We start from the raw sequence: 22,793 nt of genomic DNA, 5'->3' as shown, positions 1-22,793 counted from the left end.
GGTTATTATTATGGATGCCTGTTCCACCTCTGATCTATAAAAATATTCATATTGGTTTTGTATACAGCTATGTGCCTTTTTATTTTTTATTATTATTATTTTGTTAATCCTCACCTGAAGATATTTTTTCATTGATTTTTAGGGAGAGTGGAAGAGAGAGGGAAAGACAGAGAGAAACATTGATGTGAGAGAAACACATCGATTGCATGTGCCCCAACCAGGGCCCAGGCCAGAGAGGAGCCTGCAACCAAGGTACGTGCCCTTGACCGGAGTCGAACCCAGGACCCTTTGGTTCACAGGCCGATGCTCTACCCAAACTGACTAGGGCAGCCATGTGCCTTTTAAAATATTTTTGTTTTATTGATTTCATAGAGGAAAAGAGAGGAAGAGAGATAGAAACATCAATGATGAGAGAGAATCATGGATCAGCTGCCTCCTGCACGTCCGCACTGGGATGGAGCCTGAAATTTGGGTATGTGCCCTGACTGGGAATCGAACTGTGACCTTCTGGTTCATAGGACAATGCTCAACCACTGAGCAATACCAGTCAGGCCAGCCATTTGTTTTTAATGTTTATCATTTTTAGTGGGAGGTATAACATAAGTGCATAAAACAAATGCACAGCTTAACAAATTATTATAAAACTAGAGGCCTGGTGCACAAAATTCGTGCATGGGGTGTGTCCCTCAGCCTAGCCTGCACCCTCTCCAATCTGGGGCCCCTTGGAGGATGTCCAACTGCCGATTTAAGCCCGATCCTTGTGGGATCTGGCCTAAACTGGCAGTCGAACATCCCTCTCACAATCTGGGCCTGCTGGCTCCTAACCACTCGCCTGCCTTCCTGCCTGATTGCCCCTAACCGCTTCTGCCTGCCAGCCTGATCGCCCCCTAACCACTCCATGCTGGCCTGATTGATGCCTAACTGCCCTCCCCACTGCCAGCCTGGTCGTCCCCAACTGCCATCCCCTGCCACCTGCCAGCCTGGTCGCCTCCAACTGCCCTCCCCTGATGGCCTGATCGCCCACAACTGCCCTCCCCTGCCAGCCATCTTGTCGTGGCCATGTTATGTTGGCCATCTAGTGATGACGTCACATATACGCCACCTAGGCTTTTATTATAAAGGATAAACATCCACTACCAGCACCCCCAAAAATTCCGTGCATCCTTTCCAATCACAACTCTCTTCTTCCCAGTCCATCTCCCCTGCCTTGGTGATAATACTATCCTTTATGATGATTCTTTGTGATTCTTCATGATTTTATCACTTTATGTTCCCATCCAAAATAAAAAAGTTAACATCTGTCTGGTTTTGTCCATTATATGAACAGATGTGTATTATATGTATTCTTTTGCATCTTTTACTCAATATTCTTTGAGATTAAACATAGTGTGTGTTGTGTGTATACTTGTATACACACACAAATATAGTAAAATCCATCACTGCTTTGTTTAATCAGAGGAAAGGAATTAAAATTTGACATTTGGACTAATGCAGATTGTGTTTAACAAATATTGTCAGAGTACTTCAAACTTTTGAAGAATAGGGCCTCATCTCTCTCCCTCTGTGTTTCTGGAGTCAAGCATAGTATCATGCCTAGACAAGGTGTTCAATAAGTGTTTTTTGGATGGTTATACTGACCTTTGTAACCAGATTACCTATCTCTCTCTCCCCTCCCCCACACACACACTCAAATATAGTTGGGGTTGCCATTATCTCCATCTTACAGATGGGATCTGAAACACATAATCTCTCAAGGGACACAAGCAATTTTTAGCATAACCAGGATTAGAAAATAAATCTCCTGAATTCTAATTCACTTCATTTTATATATTTTAAGAAGGTAATACATGCAAACAGAAAAAAATATATCAAACAATATAAAAGTATATATAGTAAAGAGTAAGTTTTCTACTTTAGGACTCTCACTGTCTTAATTATCTTACCCAGGGGATATACAGTATCAGTTTCTGATCAGAATACATATTAACATGTACACATATAGCACCCTCTACACAATTTTTAACCATAAGTGACAGTATACCACATATATTTTTCTATAGCTTTCATTTTTTACTTAGTATATCTTAGAAATCACTCCAAACCAATACAAACCTCCCGCATTCTTTCTAACGGTTATATAAGACCTCCCCTGCAGCTAGTTGTGATCTGCAGCTACATCTAACCAGTGGGCAGAGTGTGGAAGCAGTGTGTGTTTCTAGCAAGTAGTTTTAAAAACAGGAAACATTCCTTTTATTCTCGTTCCTATTTTTCCTTCCTGATTGCTAGAATATGGTTGTTATGGTTGATATTGGAATAAGCCAACTTCCACCGATAGCAAGGCATCAAGACAGAAGAAACCGAGGCCCCAATTCCTGTGGAGTTGCCATAAAACCCCTGGAGTGCCTAGACATAAAAGAACACTAAATTTCTATCTGAAGCCTTTGTTATTTTATTTTTTGTCACTAGCAGTCAAACCTTATTCTAGTTTACACTAACTGACATAAAATATATCCTTAACCAATAAAAAAGTGATTTATGAATAGGAAAGGAATTTAAATCATCAAAGTCCCCAAAAGGCTATTTAAGATATTAAGACCTCTAAAGATTGTCAGGTGAATTAAAGAAAATTTGATGTAACTATGGTGTTGCATACTTACTGGCCTAAATAACAAAAACATACTAACCTGGGATGTTCTGGTATATTCTTCATATAGCCTGTCATACTCTTTACTCTTTTCCTGATACTGAGAGTGATACTCCTGCAGTTTTTTACCTACTGCATCAATGTTATCTTCTTTTACCAACTGATCCTGTGCAGGTAAACAAAAGAAGTAAAGAATGTCAACAATTCTACATTAATTTCTACATCTATTTATTTTTAAATTGCATTTCTACTGTAAGTTTAAACCACTGGATTAATATCAAGCATATAAAAGCACTAAATCCTTTTGTTAACACGAAGATCGGTCTTATATCACAACAAAATAGTTAATACTTTCAAAATTAAGAAAAAAAGTACAAATAGAAAACATAAACAAAAGTATTTTTTTACTATATTTTTATTTATTTCAGAGAGGAAGGAAGAGGGAGAAATATAAACATCAATGATAAGAGAGTATCATTGATCAGCTGCTTCCTGCATGCCCCCTACTGGGGATCAAGCCTGCAACCTGGGCAGATGCCCTAACTGAAATTGAACCGTGACCTCCTGATTAATAGGTTGATGCTCAACCATCTGAGCACACCAGCCAGGCAACAAAAGTATTGCAACAAGCTATTCATAGTTGCAACAAAGTAAGTTCTAAAATTCTTTTTTTTTTTTTTAATATATTTTATTGATTTTTTACAGAGAGGAAGGGAGAGAGATAGAGAGTTAGAAACATTGATGAGAGAGAAACATTGATCAGCTGCCTCCTGCACATCTCCCACTGGGGATGTGCCCGCAACTCAGGTACATGCCCTTGACCGGAATCGAACCTGGGACCCTTCAGTCCGTAGGCCGACGCTCTATCCACTGAGCCAAACCGGTTTCGGCGTAAGTTCTAAAATTCTTAAATCTTCAGTAGAAAATTTTAAATGACTAGATTTCTTTTTTTAACTGGTAAGTCAGAATCAAATAATCCTGTTAAGTAATTACTTGAGGAATAGCTATCAAGAACTTGTGTAATCATACCTGCTGGTATTTGGACACTGGGTACATCAGCTTCACATCAAGTTTGGGATTGTACTGAGCAAGAGATTCATGATGATAGTGGTGAATGAGCTCCACCACAGAATTAAATGTCAGAGGATCAGAAAAGCCGTATTTCCCATCTCGGTGGTAGATTTTTATTAACTTATTATTGCCTCCTTTCCTGTAAACAACAAGATAACAACTGTAGATTTTGCCAAAAAAATTCTACTGAAGTACTACTACTTTCATATGAAGATATGAAAGCTTGATGTCACATAATAAACAAGTTTTATTATGCTGAGGCTAGAATAGGTAAAAAGGCATATATAAGTATGTGTGCAAAAATATATGTAATATCATATTATTTTTACAACTATTTCTTTTATCTATAAATATCTTGCTTATTAAAGGTTAATATACCTAAACAGCAGTCAGTATCAATAAATTTGGCAAAAATAATCACTTAAGAGAAATAATCTATGTATCTTTTTTTTTCCTGAATGAATTACACTTCTAGCCCAGACCTTCTCCTGAACTGTAGATAAGCACAGCTCAACAACAAAAGAGGTTCAAGGTTGGGCCCAAGGGTACACCAATGTTTAGTGGTCAGGGTATGAGGAAGAACCAGCAAAGGAAACCAAGAGAAAGCAGTTAATAAAGTGAATGGAGAACTAAGTGTTTATCTTAAAAACTATCTAATTTTTTATTTTTTTCTAAAAAACAATGTTTTAAAAAGCATTTCAACAAAGAGGAAATAATCAACTGAGGCTTGACAAAGTAGAGATCGCTAAGTGATCTTGATAAAATTGTTTCAGTTGAATGGTAAGGATGGAAGCCTGACTGGAATGGATTAAAGACAATGAAAGGAGAGGGAAAAGACATGCCTACAAACAACTGTCTTGAAGAATATTGTAAATGATCATTCTGGCTGCTGTGCGGAAAATGAGTCAACAGGGATGGGGAAGGTTAGAAATTTTAAGATGCTGGGAGGCCTGTCAGGAGGTGACTGCAAAAGATCAAGCAAGATGATGGTGGCTTAGATTTAGATAGGAGAGAAATGTGAAGAAATTACTAATATAGATTTGAAGGTAGAGTTGGCAGGATTTACTTAATGATGACTTGGATATGAGAGTGAGAGAAAGAGAGGAGGAAAGACTTGTGGCTTGAGTAACTGTAGAGATGGTGGTTCTATTGCTTAAAAAGAGTGAAGACTTGAAGAGAAACAGTTTGGGTAGGGGAGTTGGGATTGAAATAAAAATTCTGCACTGACCATGTTAAAATTAGTATCTCCCCTAGTTATCTAGCGGCAAAAGCAAGCAGGCAACTGGATATATGCATCTGGAGTTCTGAAGGTCAGAGCTGGAGATAAGGTTTATGAATCTCACTGCATATCTGTATATTAAAGCCAAGGGACAGGACAAGCTTCACTGTGGGAAAATGAATACAGAGAAGAGAAGGCCCAAGTCTGAACCCAGAAACACTTAACATCTCGATATTGAGCAAAGGAGTGGCCTAGAATTAGGAAGAAAATCAGAAGAATGTGATATCACAACAGCCAAGATAATAAACTGTTTCTAGGAAGAAGTGTCTATGACTAATGCTGCTAAGAGGTCAGGCAAAGTAAGAAAGAGAAGTGGCCACTGGTTTAGCAGTCCCTGTAGAGCAGCGGTTCTCAACCTGTGGGTCGCGACCCCTTTGGGGATCAAATGACCCTTTCACAGGGGTCACCTACGACCATCAGAAAACACATATATAATTACATATTGTTTTTGTGATTAATCACTATGCTTTAATTATGTTCAATTTGTAACATCCTGCATATCAGATATTTACATTACAATTCATAATTGTAGCAAAGTTACAGTTATGAAGTAGCAACGAAAATAATTTTATGGTTGGGGGTCACCACAACATGAGGAACTGTACTAAAGGGTCGTGGCATTAGGAAGGTTGAGAACCACTGCTGTAGAGTGATAAGACAGAAGCCTGACTAGAATGAGAAAAAATTGTGTTGAATCAACAGAGAACACTGATTATTCCTCAGCACAACTGAAGTCCTATGGCATTAATTTCTTTCAATGTCATTACCAGAAACTAATATAGTGACTCCAAGAAAGTTGTTATTGTTGCTATTGTTATTATTCTTTTCTTTATATAGTCACTTTATTTTTTTAAAAATCATAAGACTTTATTGTAATTAGGCGATTTTAATGGTTAAAATTAAATGTGGGAATATCTAAAGCAGTTTTCCTAATTTTTAAAAAATATATGTCCCACTTTTGTAAATATAAAAGGGATACAACCACCACTTATGAGATTCTAATATGCCCACGTGGATGGCATGATACAGACTGAGAATTGCTTTATCTTCTACATATCATCATCATCCTAAATAAGGTTGAGTTTTAACGCTGAAGTCTACATTAAGGAAAATAATAGGGTTATTAGAGGGGTGGATTCCCAACATATCATGAACAACCTTAAGCTGTGCACGTCACTTCTTCTACACTCATAAGGTCAACAGTATACATCTTATTTCCTTACATTAAAGCTTTTTCACTTTATTGCTACCAAAAAATAAATACTGTCATTTTTATAAAACATTTAAATGTTTAATGTATAAAAAAGGATAGTTAGCCAAACAAAAATTATGTATCTATATTAAATTAAAATATGAAAAATGTATATATAAAGATTTAAACAAAATACAGAAATCTTTGTATACCAGAAATAAATAATGCTAATGAAAATGCTGAAAAATACTCACCGCAAAGTCAAAGTATAATCTCCCTGCATTTTTGTTGAGGCATCTCTGACCAAGAAGGTACCATCTGGCATGTCCCGTAATTTGTCATTTACCTCCTCCCTGAAGAATTATAGTAAAAATGAAAAAAACACAAGTGTCATTTGTGCTCTTCATATATTATTACTAAGGCTAGTTGGGAAGTGGTATAGTTATAGAATCATAGGGCCGTCAGAGGTCATTTAGTTCCTCCCTCTAGGTATGTTCATTCTGTTTTGATTTTCGGTGTTATGCAATTTAAGGAAGGGCTATTTACTTCTTAAACTTTTCCAGATTTCAACTATCTATAAGAGATAGTGTTTCCATTAAGCCTTTAAGGGTTCCTTAGGCAGCTCTGAACTTGCAGAGTTTCAGGAAAAACCAGCAGCTGTTTAGAAAGAAGGTTATATTTAAGCAACACTGGCAGCTGTCTGATCAGAGGGGAAGAAATTCACAAAATTCACAATTTTTCAATATAATATCCTCCAATATGAACGTATACTGATAAATTTCTCTTCGGAGCTGGTTTGGGACTTTAAGGAACAGTACTGGAACACTCAAAGGAAATGGCAGGGTATAAAAGACCCTTGAATTATAGAACCACAGGGTCTTAAAATATAAATTTAAATGATATTTAAATATAATAGATCCTTTTATTGTATAATGCTAAAATAAATTTTTTCTGATAATTTTAATATAAATATATATTGTCTTCCTCAAAAAAATAAACATAGAATTACCATATAACCTAAAAATTCCACTTCTGGGTATATACCCAAAACAAATGAAAGCATGGACTTAAACATTTACACACAATGTTTATAGCAACATTACTCACTAGCCAAAAGCTGGAAACAATCCAAATGTTCATCAAAGCCAAATGTCCAGATAAATAAGTAGATATATATTAAGTGAAATATTGTTCAGCTTTAAAAAGGAAGTAAAATCTGACACATGCTATGACATGGATGAACTTTGGAGGCATAAATATTGTATAGTTCCACTTATATGAGATATCTAGAGTAGTCAAATTCATAGAAACCGAAAGTAGGATGGTGATTGCCAGGGAGGGGCTGGGGAAAATAGGAGGAAAGGGGAGTTAGTGTATTATGAATGGGTATAGAATTTCACTTTGGGAAGATGAAATAGTTCCAGAGATGGATGGTAGTGAAAGTTGAACAACAATGTAAATGTACTTTATACCACTGAATTGTACATTTAAAGATGGTTAAAGGGTAAGGAAAAGAAGGAATGAGTGCCATTTTGGTAATGGGAGAGAAGAGACAAAAGAAAGAGGGAGACAATCATATTGAGGAATATAGTATCAACCTGAAACCTGAGTTGGCTGAAATGTGTAGTGTTTTTTAAAAACAAAGAAATATAATATTCAAATTTTAAATATATATATACATACATATATATATGTAGTGTGTGTGTGTGTGTGTGTGTATATATATATATATTCCTTCTCTAGATTCAAATATTTCCAAAACCACATTTTACTCAAAGAGAAATCTGTCCAAGAGTCCTGTTTCCCAAAATGAGGTGTGTGGAGTGGACCAAAATCACTTGGGGAGGTTGTTAAATGCAGATTCCTAAGCCCCACCCAATTGATTCTTGCACATGTAAAGATTGTGGTACTACTACTGCCTTAGAGACAAAAGGTAAGGAAAATTAAGTACCTATAAGTATCTTTCACCCTAAGATATATGTGACTATCTTAAGAGTATGTATTGCTTATTCAGAAATACATCCCCAATATAGTATTAAAAGTAAAATCACACCCATAATTTAAAGATTTTCTTGTCATTTTGTGTGTGTGTGTGTGTGGGAAGAAAAGCATTTAGAAACTTTTGAAATGTTACCACACAATCTCTTAAATGGTCATCTTTAAATGACAATTAATGGGACATTAAAGTATTTTAACTACTAATTCTAAAAAGTGATTTTTAAAAAAATACATTCAATAATAGCTGCATTCTAGTTACCTTGAAATATCCCCCCAGTACCATTCTGCATCCTGAAGAGAAACAGAATTGTCCTTCATTCCATTTGTAACAGCTGAAGTCATTGGCTTAGGTGGCTTTGGTGGAAGAGCTAGAAGAAAAATGAATATTATTTTGTGGATGTAAATTATAATTTGTTTTATTTCCTCAGTCAGGAACCACTCATTAACCAATCTACACTGAGATTCAACTAATTATAAATCAAATAGCACTTTTTTTCTAAAATGTTTTTACTGATTTTAGAGTGAGAGGGAGGGGGTGAAGGGGGAGGAAGGGAAACAGATAAGAGAGACAGAGACATCGGATGTGAGAGAGAAACACTGATCGGTTGCCTCCCACACGCACCCTAACTGGGATTTGAACCGGCAACCTTTTGATGCATGGGAACCTTTTGACGCATGGGACGATGCTCAACCAACCTGGCCAGGGCTTATGCTAAATCTTAAACATTAGTCAAAAAAATCCTTTCAAAACTATAACAACAATTGCCTGAAAAGTATAATTTTCAAGCTATTTGAGGTTTTTACTCTTCCTATATTTTTAAATTTATTTTTAAATACATTGGCATAGAATATTATATTAGTTTCACGTGTACAACCCCAGGATTAGGCATTTATATAACTTACGAAATGATAACCCAGATAAATCTAGTACCCATACGACACCATACATAGTTATTACAATTTCTGTTCTGCTTGTTTGTTTAGATTCCACATGTAAGTGAAATAATCTGGCATTTGTCTTTCTCTGACTTATTTCACTGAGCACAACACCCACTAGGTCCAACCATGTTGCTGCAGATGCTAAGATTTCATTCTTTTTTATGGCTGAGTCATATTCCATTGAATATATGCACCACTACTTTATCCATTCATCTGCCGATGGAAACTTAGGTTGCTTCCATATCTTGGCTACTGTAAATAATGTTGCAATGAATATATGGATGTACATGACCTTTTGATTTAGTGTTTTGGGTTTCTTTGGATAAATACCCAGAAGTGGAGTTGCTGGGTCCTTCTTTGTCTCCTGTTGTAGACTTTGTTTGTCTATGTAAAGTCGATTTTGCCTGGTTTAACAATTGCTACCCAAGCTTTTATGTTTTGTTTCCATTTTTATTAAATATCTTTTTCTACATCTTTATTTTCAGTCTTTATATGTCTTTTGATCTGAAGTGAGTCTCTTGTAGACAGCATATGAAAAGGTCTTGTTTTGTTATCCATTCTGCCACTGTGCATGTCTTTTGATTGGAGCATTTAATCCATTTGCATTTAAAGTAATTGTTGATAGATATGTAGTTATTGCCATCTTATTTTTCATATTTTTTATCTTTTTAAAGAAGGACCTTTAACATTTCTTGTAATACTAATTTGGTGGTGATGAACTCCCTTAGCTTTTTCTTGTCCGGGAAGCTCTTTATCTGTCCTTCAATTCTTTTTTTAAAGTATGTTTTTACTAGAGGCCCAGTGCATGAATTTCGTGCACTGGGGGGGGGGGTCCCCCTCAGCCAGTCCTGTGCCCTCTCACCGTCCGGGAGCCCTCAGGGGGTGTCTGACTAACCCAGAGGCGGGAGAGGCTCCCACCATCACCGCTGTGCTTGCCAGCCATGATCCCCACTCAGGGCTTCTGGCTGAGCGGCACTCCTCCTGTGGGAGCACATTGACCACCAGGGGGCAGCTCCTGCATTGAGCATCTGCCCCCTGGTGGTCAGTGCACATCATAGTGACTGGTCGTTTCACCAGTCGATTTGCATGTTAGCTTTTTATTATATAGAATTGACTTTAAATAGAAAGGGAGAGAAAGATCAATCAGCTGCCTCCTGCATGCCCCATACTGGGGTTCAAGCCTATAACCTGGGCATGTGCCCTGATGGGGAAATAGAACAGCAACCTCAAGGTGCGTGGGAGGACACTCAAGCAAATGAGCCACACCAGCCAATTGAAGGCTATCCTTCAATTCTAAATAATAGCTTTACTGGTTAGAGTAATCTGATTGTAGGTCTTTAGTTTTCATCACTGAATATTTTGTGCCAATCCCATCTGTCCTGCAAAGTTTCAGTTGAGAAATCAACTGACAGACTTAAGGACACGTCCTTGTAGAAGACTGCTTTTCTCTTGATGCTTTTGAAGTTCTCTCTTTGTTTTTAAACTTTGGCATTTTATTTATGATGAGTCTTCATATGGGCCTCTTTGGGTTAATTTTGTTTGGGACTCTCTGTACTTCCAGGGCTTATATATCTACTAGAGGCCCGGTGCATGAATATTCATGCACTGGAGGGGGGGTCCCTCAGCCCGGCCTGACCCCTCTCTCAGTCTGGGAGCCCTCAGGGGCGGGAGGCGACCTGGTGATCAGGGGCAGGCGATGCCCCCATCACACTTCTGCTGCTGCCACTGCTGGCAGCATAAGCTTCGGCTGGCCCTGGTTACCTGAGCCTCGGGTGGCCCTGGGTGGCTAGGCAGCCACCACCCAAGGCTTGCCTACGCCTCAGGCCCGGCTGGGTGGCTGAGCCTCGGGTGGCCCTGGGTGGCTGGGCAGCTGACATCCGAGGCTTGCCTGCGTTTTGGGCAGGCCCTGGGCGGCTGGGGGGCTGAGGGCAGGTCCAGCCACACTGTGTGCCTGCCACCCCCCAGCAGGACTGAAAGGACTGGGGGACTCTGGCGGGGCTGAGAGGACTGGGCGCTGCCATCTTGTGGCTATGGGCACTGCCATCTTTGTGAGGGCGTGACAGTCAATTTGCATATTCCCTCTTTATTAGATAGGATTTCCTTCATCATATTAGGGAAATTTTCAATCATTATTTTTTTAATTTCTTGCTCTCTGACTTCTGGCTCCCCGTGATGAGAATGTTGGTAAACTTGAAGTTGTCCCAGACGCTTCTTACACTATCTTCATTTTTTAAATTCTTTTTTCTTTTTGCTGTTCTGATTGGTTGTTTTCTGGTTCCTTATATTCCAAATCACTGATTGATTCTCTGCCTCATCTACTCCACTGTTGATTCCCTGTAAATTATTCATTTCAATTCACATAATCTTCATTTCTGACTGGTTCTTTTTTATGGTTTCCATGTCCTTACTTATGCTGCTGAAGTTCCCACTAAGTTCCTTGAGCATCCTTATAACCATTGTTTTGAACTCTGTATCTGGTAATTGTTTGCCTCCATTTCATTTAGTTCTATTTTCTGGAGATTTTCCTGTTCTTTCACTTAGAACCCATTTGTCACCTCATTTTGGCTGCTTCCTATGTTTGTTTCTATGTATTAGATAAAGCTACTACATTCCCTGGACTTGGTAGAGAGACCTTATGTAGTAGGTATCCTGTAGGGCCCAGTGGCACAGCCTCCCCAGTCACCTGAGCTGGGAGCCCCAGGTGTACCCCAGGTGAACTGTGTGCACTTTCCTATTGTAGTTGAGCCTTGATTTCTGTTGGCACATCACTGTGAGGGCCTGCTGCAACTACAGTGGAGGAGCTGCTGTTCAGGGGCTGACCTCATGAAGCAGGACTCGCTTCAGTGGGGCTTTGGTGCCTGCTGAGTCTGCCGCTTGAGTATGTCACTGGTGCAGGTGGCTGGGTTATAATCAGGGTGTTCTGAAACTGTCCACCACGTGCACTGGCTCTGGGACCTCCCAGGTGGTGCAAGGTCAGCCACTGCCTGTTCTCTGCCTGGGGCCACCTGGCATGAGCTACAGAGTGGCTGCTACTTGTGCTGGGCTTGGAAGTGCCCAGGGAGAGGTCAAGCTGCTAACCAAGGCTGGCTGCCACTAATGCCAGGTCTGGGGTCACTTAGCAAGAGGTACTGCATACCAAATGCTACCTGTTTGAGAGACTTTACAAAAGTATGAAGCATGAGCTAAGAAAGGCCCTTTGTATAAAAAGGCCACTGGAAATGGCTTGGGTGAGCCCAAGTTTGAGGGAATCACTAAGGTGGCTGGGGGGTCAGCAGGTGCCTAACATTATTATCCAGGTTGATGGAGACTCAGATATGGTGCCATCCTGATGGCTCTGTGGAACAATGTCCTCTACTAGCACTTCTGTCTGAGAGAAAGCTGCCTCTCTAGCCCTAGTCCTAACACCAGACAATTCAGTTCCTCCCCATATGTTCCTATGGCTTTTGAGCTGCTGCCCCAGTGCTGGAGCTCTGAGCAAGTCTGAGTAAGTCCATGTGTGGGCCCTTCAAGGATGCCTGGAAATCCAGGAGCCCTCCATCTCTATCAACCACAGTCTCTGCTGATTTTTACAGCCAGAAATTATGGAAACTTCTCTCCTGGCAGTGGAACCCTGGACTGAGGGGCCTGGGACCACTTAAGGGGGATCTCCACAGGCAAGATACCCTTACTGATTTCTAACCACCACATGTGGGTATGAGACCAGTCTGTTCCATGCCTCCGCACCTTCTACCAGTTCCAATGTGCCTTCTTCTTTATATCCTCAGTTATAGGATTTCTGTTCAGCCAGATTTCAGGTACTCTGAGTGATGACTGTTCTGTAATTTAGTTGTAATTTTGATGTGGTTGTGGGAAGATGTGAGTACTACATTTATTTATGCCACCATCTTGACCAAAACTTCTTTTCCCTTCTTATAAAGCACTAACTTTTAATTTTGGACAGATGTCAAAAAAAACTTAATTGTCTCTCAAAAAATGATGTGGCTCTCCTTCGCAAATAATTCAGTCCAAACGCCATTAAGTGGGGCTGGGCATAATGACCAAGAGTTGACGTCAGAGATGGAAGCAGCTGAGAGAGGACTATGTCCATAAAGAAGGGCAGAAGCATAGCACAGGATCTCAGAGCTTGAGCAGGTGAGGAAGGGATCCTCATGGGGACAGCCTGGGATGGGTGATGGAAGGGCAGTAGCATGGGGCCCAGATGGCACAGTATTAGAGACATAGTCCTTGGAAGTAAGCATCCCAAATGCAGAGGGGCAAAGCCAGAGAAGGGTGAAAAAAAATTCTATTTGGGTGGGGGATGGGAGGTGGCAGGGGGAGCCCTATATAATAAAGAGGTAATATGCTAATTGACCATCACACCCTCACAAGATGGCAGTGCCCACAGCCACAAGATGACCGCCATCTTGTGCTCAGTCCCCTCAGCCCTTCCAGGGGGCAGCAGGCCCGCAGAGCAGCTGCCGCCAGAATCCCCCAGTTCTCTCAGCCCCGCCAGCAGTGAATTTTCATGCGACCATTACCTTTTTAAAAAATCCTTACCCAAGGATATGATTATTTCTTTTAGATCATCTGTTCTCAGGGAGCAGGCCTAAGCCAGCAGGTGGGCATCCCCCAGGGGTCCCAGACTGTGAGAGGGCACAGGCTGGGCTGAGGGATCCCCTGTGTGCATGAATTTTCATGCACTGGGCCTCTAGTGCAAGAATAGCTATTACAGATTGGGTACATACAGAGAAATAGATAAAATAAGTAAAACCATTAAAGATAATCGAGCCTGGCCAGTGTGGTTGAGCATCAACCTATAAACAAGGAAGTCACTGTTTGATTGGCGGTCAGGGCATGTGCCTGGGTTGTGGGCTCGGTCCCCAGTAGGGGGTGTACAAGAGGTAGCCAATCAATGATTCCCTCTAATCATTGATGTTCCTATCTCCCTCTCTCTTCCTCTCTGAAATCAATAAAAACATATTTTTTTAAAAAAAAGATAATAGAAGTCAGGTTTCTCATAGTCTAAAATGAAAGTTACAAATATAGAAAGGTAAAAAAAAAAATAGAGTAAACTCTCTGGTTTGGACTGGGATTGCACATATTGATATAAATTCAGAGACCTAAATAGATAGATGTAAATGTCTATATTTATAGGGAATACAACTATTCCATAGCTCTGTCCCTTGAGAAGTTCGGGGATTGGCAACACCCCAATATCTACACCTAGCATTCAGTTCTTGTTTTCTTATGCTATTCTCTACTAAAAGGAGCCAGGGCTCTTTGGAGAAATGGCTAATTCCAGGGCTAGAGTACAGCAAGTACTAAATAAACCTGGAAATCATGCCAAAAAGGAAGCAACTGCTCAAAGAATGAGGGGTCATGACCAAAGAATAAAGACTCCAGCTTGAAGGGTTCCCACTACCAAATCTGGAACATCAATACAAATAATAAGGAATATAAGCCATGTAAAAAAGGAATCTATGTGCCCATGCAGAAATAAATGAAAAACTAAAAGATTAATGATTAATTATATAATCTCAGAGGACCTTCTCACAAAATGCTTAGCAATCAAAACATTCAAAAAGACTAATACAATAGCAGAGAAGCCTGGCAAACACCATCTTAATAAAGTAATCAAGGTTAATGCCACTAGTAATGATGAACTCATGGGCCCCCAATAGGATATACTGAGAAGAACACATCATCACTCCCGTGATATTCCTTCCAAATACGCACAAACTGAATCTAATCATGAGGAAACATCAAACAAACCACAACTGAGAGACATTCTACAAAATAACTGGCCTGTAATCTTTTAAAATGTCAAGGTCATGAAAGTCAAGAAAGGTTCCTTCCAGATTGAAGAGGACTAGAGAATCATGACAATTAAATGCAAGGGGTGACTCTAGACTGAATTCTTATTATAAAAGACGTTACTGGTACAATGGACAAAACCTGAATCCAAAAATGAAACTACAGTAATGAATCAATGTTAATTTTCTGATTTTGATGTTTGTATTGTGGTTATGTAGGAGAATGTTCTTGTTTATGAAATACAAACGTGGTCATCATGTTGGCAACTTACTGTCAAGAAAATCAAATTATTTTTACTGTACTTGAAACTTTTCTATAAGCTGCTAGACTGTTGCAAAAAAATATTAACAAAAAAGCGACAATATTGAGGGAAAAGGGAAACAATGTAAATATGTTCTTCAAAACAGAATTTCTTTATTATCATATAATTTTTTTTTAATATATTTTATTGATTTTTTACAGAGAGGAAGGGAGAGAGATAGAGAGTTAGAAACATCGATGAGAGAGAAACATCGACCAGCTGCCTCCTGCATATCCCCCACTGGGGATGTGCCCGCAACCCAGGTACATGCCCCTGACCGGAATCGAACCCGGGGCCCTTCAGTCCGCAGGCCGACGCTCTCTCCACTGAGCCAAACCGGTTTCGGCAATTATCAAATAATTTTAAACAAAGGTGTCAAGACAATTCAATTGTACAAAAGTAGCCTTTTTAACAAATGGATGTGGCACAACTAAATAGCCACATGCAAAAAAAAAAAAAAAAAATGCAGCTTGACTCCTATCTTACATTTTATGCAAAAATTAACTCAAAATACATCAGTCCTAAATGTAAGAGCTAAAATTATAAAACTTTTAGAAGAAAACAGGCTTAAACCTTAATGACCATGGATTAGGCAATGGTTTCTTGGATATGACACCAAAAGTGCAAACAACTAAAGAAAAATATACACTGGATCTCTTCAAATTAAAAAAAATTTTTTTTAAATATATTTTTATTGATTTCAGAGGGGAAGGGAGAGGGAGAGAGAGGTAGAAATATCAATGATGATAGAGAATCATTGATCGGCTGCCTCCTGCATGCCCCACACTGGGGACCAAGTCTGCAATCCAAGAATGTGCCCTTGACCAGAATCGAACCCGGGACCCTTCAGTCCACAGGCGGACGCTCTATCCACTGAGCCAAACCAGCTAGGGCAAAAAAAAATTTATTTTCTAAAGGACACCATCAAAAAAGTGAAAAGATAACCACAGAATGAGAATAAATCATATATGTGATTTTTAAAATTTGTATTTAAATCTGACCAGTTTGGTTCAGTGGAGAGAGCGTTGGCCTGCAAACTGAAGGGTCCCAGATTCAATACTAGTCAAGGGCATGTACCTTGGTGCAGGCTAAATCCCGGCCCTGGTTGGGGCACATGCAGGAGGCAACAAATCAAATGTGTCTATCTCATTGAGGTTTCTCTCTGTTTCTCGCCCTCCCTTCCACTTTCTCTAAAAAAAACCAATAGGAAAATATCCTCAGGTGAGGATTTCTTTTTTATTGTATTTAGAATATATTAAAAACTCTTGCAATTTAATAATAAAAAGACAAATGACTCATTTAAAAATGGGCAAAGGATCTGAATAGACATTTCTCCAAAGAAGACATACAAATGTCCAACAAGATGAAAAGAGATTCAATCTCATCAGCCATCACAGAAATGAAAATCAAAACCACAATGAGATACCACTTCACACCCACTAGGTGTGACTCTAATAAAAAAAAGGCAGGTAATCACTGTGTGGGCGAGGGTATGAAGAAACTGTAACTCATACATTGCTAATAGCAATACAAAACGATACAACTGCTTAGAAAAGATCTAGCAGTTCCCCAAAAAGTTAAGCAGAGAGTCACAAGCAATTTCTTTTATTTTTAAACTAGTGGCCTGGTGCACGGATTTGTATACATTGAAAGGAAATTAATTAGAAGAAAGATTTGTGAAGTAATTATGTTACTGCAAAAAATTACATGTCGGGAGGAACCAAGATTGCGGCATAGGTAAACACCTGAACTTGCTGCCACGTACAACCACATTAAAACTACAACTAAATGACAAAATGGATATCATCCAGAACCATGGGAAGGCTGGCTGAGTGGAAGTCCAACAACTAGAAGGAAAGAGAAAAGTGCATTGAGTCCGTTAGGAGGTGCAGAGGTGTGAAGTGTGGAGGTACAGAGGCGCGGGCAAAAGGGGCTGGCAGCTGGGTACGCTGTTGTCTTTTTCAACCAGGAGGGAGATACAAGCTCCTGACTGCTCTGAAATCCAGTTCTGGGCGAGAAGCTGGGGACCCAGACTCATACAGAGAGAAACTGGACTGTCTGGCATCGGGCTGGAATGTGAGGGCGGCTTTCTCACAGAAGTGCTTGCAGCATTCATTGTTCCTGCACAGGGCCAAGGGACACAGAGACCCAGGGACCTATCGGGGGAGGGCCGATGGCAACCACTGCTGTTTGCACCTTCCCATGACTCCCTGAGACCACACCCCACCCAATTTACAACCCCACCCAAGCTGTGTGCAGAGGCTTTTGCATACTAATGGCCTGGCCTTTCTCTGCCTAAAAACCTGTCAAACTGCAGCTGGGTCAGAGAAACCCAGAGCTTCCAAAAGCCTAAGGCTAATCAGCAGCCTGCATTACTTCACAACTGCGCCTCATTTGGGCATCTCCAAACCCCAAACAAAGAGGAGGAATCTGCAGATCTCTCTGTAGCTCTTGCTGGGTGGCCTGAGGCAGTGGTGACTTTGAACCCCCTTGGAAATCCAACAGCCAGTCTACCCAGTGGTCAGAGTGAGACCACACCAGATTACAACTCTTCACATCCATAAGAGACACACTCAGGGGGCAGACTCAGTGAGCGCCAAAGCCCCACTGAAGCAAGTCCTGCCCCATAAGGGTGTTTCCAGCACCGAAGTTCTCCCATTGTAGACACAACTGGTCCTCACAGCTAATTGGTCTGGAGGGCAATTCCTCCCAGTGATACCAACAGCAATCAAGGCTTAACTATAACAAGACTGTGCACATAGCCCACAAAGGGGTGCACCAAGAGCATCCACGTCAGGAGACTGGGGAGGCTGAGCCACTGGGCCCTATAGGACACCTAGCACACAAAGCCACTCTATCAACACAGGGAAGCAGCCAAAATGCAGAGACAAAGAAACAGGTCACAAATGAAAGAAATGGAGGAAAGCAAACTACTGGATATAGAGTTCAAAACCACGGTTATAAGGTTACTCAAGAATCTTCTAGAAACCTCCGAGAAATTTAGTGAGACCCTCAAGGATATGAAAAAGGACCAAGCAGAAATTAAGCATACACTGACTGAAATAAAGAATAATATACAGAGATCCAACAGCAGACAAGAGGAACCCAAAAATCAAGCCAAAGATTTGAAATACAAAGAAGCAAAAAACACCCAACCGGAAAAGCAAAAGGAAAAAAGAATCCAAAAATGTGAAGACAGTGCAAGGAGCCTCTGGGACAGCTTCAAGCATACCAACATCCAAACTATGGGGGTGCAAGAAGAAGAGAGAGAGCAAGATATTGAAAACCTATTTGAAGAAATAGGGACAGAAAACTTCCCTTACCTGGTGAAAGAAATAGACTTACAAGTCCAGGAAGCGCAGAGAACCCCAAACAAAAGGAATCCAAAGAGGACCACACCAAGACACATCATAATTAAAATGCCAAGAGCAAAAGACAAAGAGAGAATACTAAAAGCAGTAAGAGAAAAACAGTTAGTTACCTACAGGGAGTACCCATACGACTGTCAGCTGATTTCTCAACAGAAACTATGCAGGCCAGAAGAGAGTGGCAAGAAATATTCAAAGTGATGAATAGCAAGAACCAACAACCAAGATTACTCTACCCAGTAAAGCTATCATTTAGAATTAAAGGTCAGATAAAGAGCTTCACAATAAGAACAAGCTAAAGAAGTTCATCACCGCCAAACCAGTATTATATGAAATGCTGAAGGGTATTCTTTAAGAAGAGAAAGAAGAAAAAGGTAAAGACAAAAATTATGAACAACAAAGTGACAACAAATACATATCTATTAACAAGTGATTCTAAAAATCAAGTGAATAGCCCTGACCGGTTTGGCTCAGTGGATAGAGTGTCGGCCTGCGGACTGAAGGGTCCCAGGTTCAATTCCAGTCAAGGACAAGTACCTTGGTTGCAGGCACATCCCCAGTAGGGGGCGTGCAGGAGGCAGCTGATCGATGTGTCTCTCTCATCGATGTTTCTACCTCTCTATCCCTCTCCCTTCCTCTCTGTAAAAAAAAAAAAAAAAAATCAATAAAATATATTAAAAAAATAAAAATATATTTTAAAAATAAATAAATAAAAATCAAGTGAATAAAAAAATCTGACAAACAGAATAAACTGGTGAATAGAATAGAATCAGGGGCATAAAAAGGGAGTTGACTAACAATTCTCAGAGGGAAGGAAATGTGGGGGATGTAGGAAGAGTCTGGCCTAAAATCATACACCTATGGACAAAGACAGTGTGGGGGGGGGGTACGGTGGAGGGGGTGGGAACCAGGTGGAGGGGAGCTATGGGGGAAAAAGAGGAACAACTGTAATAATCTGAACAATAAGATTTTAAAAAATATATGATGAACAGAATAAACTGGTGAATAAAATAGAATCAGGGGTATAGAAAGGGAGTGGACTGACAATTCTCAGGGGGAAGGGGGTGTGGGGGGTACGGGAAGAGACTGGAGAAAAATCGAACACCTATGGACGAGGACAAGGGGGGGGTAAGGGTATGGGGTGGGGTGGGAACCGGGTGGAGGGGAGCTATGGGGAGAAAAAAGAGAAACAACTGGGGGAGCTATGGGGAGAAAAAAGAGGAACAACTGTAATAATCTGAACAATAAAGACTTATTTTTATTTTTTTATTTTTTTTAAATATATTTTATTGATTTTTTACAGAGAGGAAGGGAGAGAGATAGAGAGTTAGAAACATCAATGAGAGAGAAACATTGATCAGCCGCCTCCTGCACGTCTACTGGGGATGTGCCCGCAACCCAGGTACATGCCCTTGACCAGAATCGAACCTGGGACCTTTCAGTCTGCAGGCCGACGCTTCACTGAGCCAAACCGGTTTCGGCTAGACTTATTTTTTAAAAAATTACATGTCAAAATAGTATATATAATATTATAAAATTAAAACATGCATGCAATTGGCACCAAGAGCTTTATATATATCGCGCATGCACGAGTCAACATTTATTTCTAAACTAGAGGCATGGTGCATGAAATTCGTGCATGGGTGCAGTCCCTAGGCCTGGCCAGCGATCAAAGCATGAGCATCTGGCATGGAAGGGCAGGTCCCAGCTGACCTCTGAACCCTGGGCAGCACCTGGATCCTGGGCCGCCACGTGCCCCTCTCTGCCTGAGTCATCGGGCCCCTGCCTGGCTCCCTCAGCACCTGGGAGCTGGCAGCAGGACCATCCCCTACCACTGCTGCTGGTCGCTATCTGCAGGGCCATCAGCAGGGTGATTGGGCCACACTCGCACCCTCCTTGGCCTGCCACCGCCCACTCACCTGCTACACCATCCTACTGTGGTCCGCTTTCATCAGGGCCCATCAGGGCCAGCAGCGCCTCCACTGCCGCCCACTGCCAGCGCCACATCACCAACACCCGCCATGTTCTGCACCGCCCCCTGGTGATCAGCACACATCATAGCAAGCAGCTGAACTCCTGGTCGAACTCCCGGTTGAGGGGACAATTTGCATATTACGCTTTTATTATATAGGATTGTCAGTGTGCGTCATATGGACTGGCCGGTCGGTCAGTCGGACGGTCGATGAATAAACGGCGATGTGGTTCACGCTGAATGTCAACAAAAACAACCAAATTCACGATCAACAATGACGATTGAAACACATGTGCAATTGCTTTACATGTATCGCACATGCACGAGTCAGCATTTATTTTTAAATTGCCAGTGTGCATCATATGTACCGGCCAATCGGATGGTCGGACAAACAGATGGTTGGTCATTTAGCCTTTTATATATATGTAGATATTCTTATTGATGTCCGAGAGGAAGGGAAAGGGAGGTAGAAACATCAATGACAAGAGAATCATTGATCAGCTGCCTCCTGAACACTCCACACTGGGAATGGAGCCACAATCTCTGTGCATGTGCCCTAATTGGGGATCGAACTGCCACACCAGCCAGGCATCGGCAGCAATTTCAATTCTAGCCATATACTCAAAAAAAATGAAACGTACATCCACACAAAATTTTATATATCAACTAGAGGCCTGATGCACAAATTCGTACATGGGTGGGGTCAGGCCAGCCCACCCCGATCAGGGCAGATTGAACCAAGCCGGCCAGGGTGAGGGACCGCAGGCAGTTGGCCAGCCAGCCCTGCCCTTGATTGGGGTGGGGGGGCCAAGTGGGGGGGACCCGGCCAGGGGGAGGGGCCGGCCGGGGGAGGGGCCGCAGGCAGTTGATGGGCCAGCCCTGCCCCCAATCCGGGTGGGGGTGGGACCGGCCAGGGGGAGGTGCCACAGGCGGTTGGCTGGCCAGCCCTACCCCCTGGTCAAGCTCCTGGTGGAACTCCCGGACAAGGAGACAATCTGCATGTTAGCCTTTTATTGTATAGGATATTCATATAGCAGCATTATTTATAATAGCCAAGAAGTGCTGGGCTATTGTGGCTACTTTCCATATAAGAATTGAACTCTAATTTTGCAAAATTTAAAACTCTTCTAGTTATCCCATATAATAAAAGCCTAATATGCTAAGTGTCTGGTTGTCCGGTGACCGGTCAACTGTTCAACCAATCAAAGTGTTATATGCTAAGGTTGCTCAATCGCTCGCTACAACGTGCACTGACCACCAGGGGTCAACCGGTCGACCAGTCGCTATGACGTGCACTGACTACCAGGGGGCAGATGCTCCAACCAGTAGGAGCTTGCTGCTGGGCTCCGGCCAATCAGGACTGAGCAAGATGGGCCGAACACGCCCTGGAGCCCTCCCGTGGTCCTCCCTGGCTCGATCATGCATCAGTGGGGTCCCTCGGCCTGGCCTACACCCTCTCATGATTCAGGACCCCTCAGGGGATGTCTGAGAGCCAGTTTCAGCCCGATCCTGCAGGCCACTCCCTCGGGAGGGCACCAGACGCAGGGCTCATGGCTGGCAAGCACTTTTACGGCAAAGCGAGCCTCTCCCAATTGGGACTGATTGGGCGTGAGCCCGCGGCAGGTGCAGTGGGGCCAGGATGAGTGGGAGCGGCAGGTAGGAGCTGCAGGTGGCATTGGACTGCGGTTTCAGCCCAATCCCTACAGGCCACCCAGAGGGACCCCACCTATGCACAATTCATGCACTGGGCCTCTAGTATCCTATCTAATAATAGACAAACATGGTAATTAACCATACCTTCACTACGCCTCCCATCGACTAATCAGCGAGATATGCAAATTAACCACCAACAAAGATGGCGGTTAATTTGCATACATAGGCGTGAAGTGGCAGAGCGAAGACTGAAGGCGGCTCCGGCCGGAGCAGTGAAGGCTTGAAGGCGGCTCTGGCTGCAGCAGCGAAGACTGAAGGTGGCTCCGGCCGGAGTGAAGGCCTGGGTCCCGGGTGCCGGAGGAAAACCAGTGCCGGCAGCCAGGGGAAGGGAAGGCCTATTGCACAAATCTTTCCATGCAACAGGCCTCTGGTATCCTGTATAATAAAAGCCTAATATGCAAACTGTCCCCTTCGACTGCTCGCTATGATGTGCGCTGACCACCAGGGGGCAGCACGGCACATGGCGGGTGTTGGCGACGTGGTGCTGGCAGCAGGCAGCAGTGGAGGCACTGCTGGCCCCGAT

General features: G+C 41.9%; 1 protein-coding gene across 3 annotated transcripts in view; it reads right to left on the bottom strand.

Annotated features, from left to right (window-relative positions):
• LOC118675217 (phosphatidylinositol 3-kinase regulatory subunit gamma) overlaps window positions 1–22,793 on the bottom strand; it is a 92,170-nt gene that overhangs the window by 30,187 nt on the left and 39,190 nt on the right. For all 3 annotated transcript variants that reach the window (XM_036347551.1, XM_036347552.1, XM_036347550.1), the window contains 4 exons: window positions 8,444–8,552; window positions 6,441–6,539; window positions 3,674–3,854; window positions 2,685–2,810 (listed from right to left, as the gene is read on the bottom strand). In XM_036347551.1, the coding sequence (XP_036203444.1) occupies window positions 2,685–2,810; window positions 3,674–3,854; window positions 6,441–6,539; window positions 8,444–8,552 (515 nt within the window). The remainder of the gene's footprint in view (window positions 1–2,684; window positions 2,811–3,673; window positions 3,855–6,440; window positions 6,540–8,443; window positions 8,553–22,793) is intronic.

This window comes from Myotis myotis, unplaced genomic scaffold, assembly GCF_014108235.1.
Source record: "Myotis myotis isolate mMyoMyo1 unplaced genomic scaffold, mMyoMyo1.p scaffold_m19_p_2, whole genome shotgun sequence".
In the NCBI taxonomy this organism is placed as follows: Eukaryota; Metazoa; Chordata; class Mammalia; order Chiroptera; family Vespertilionidae; genus Myotis; species Myotis myotis.
This window is presented reverse-complemented; position numbering and strand designations above follow the sequence as displayed.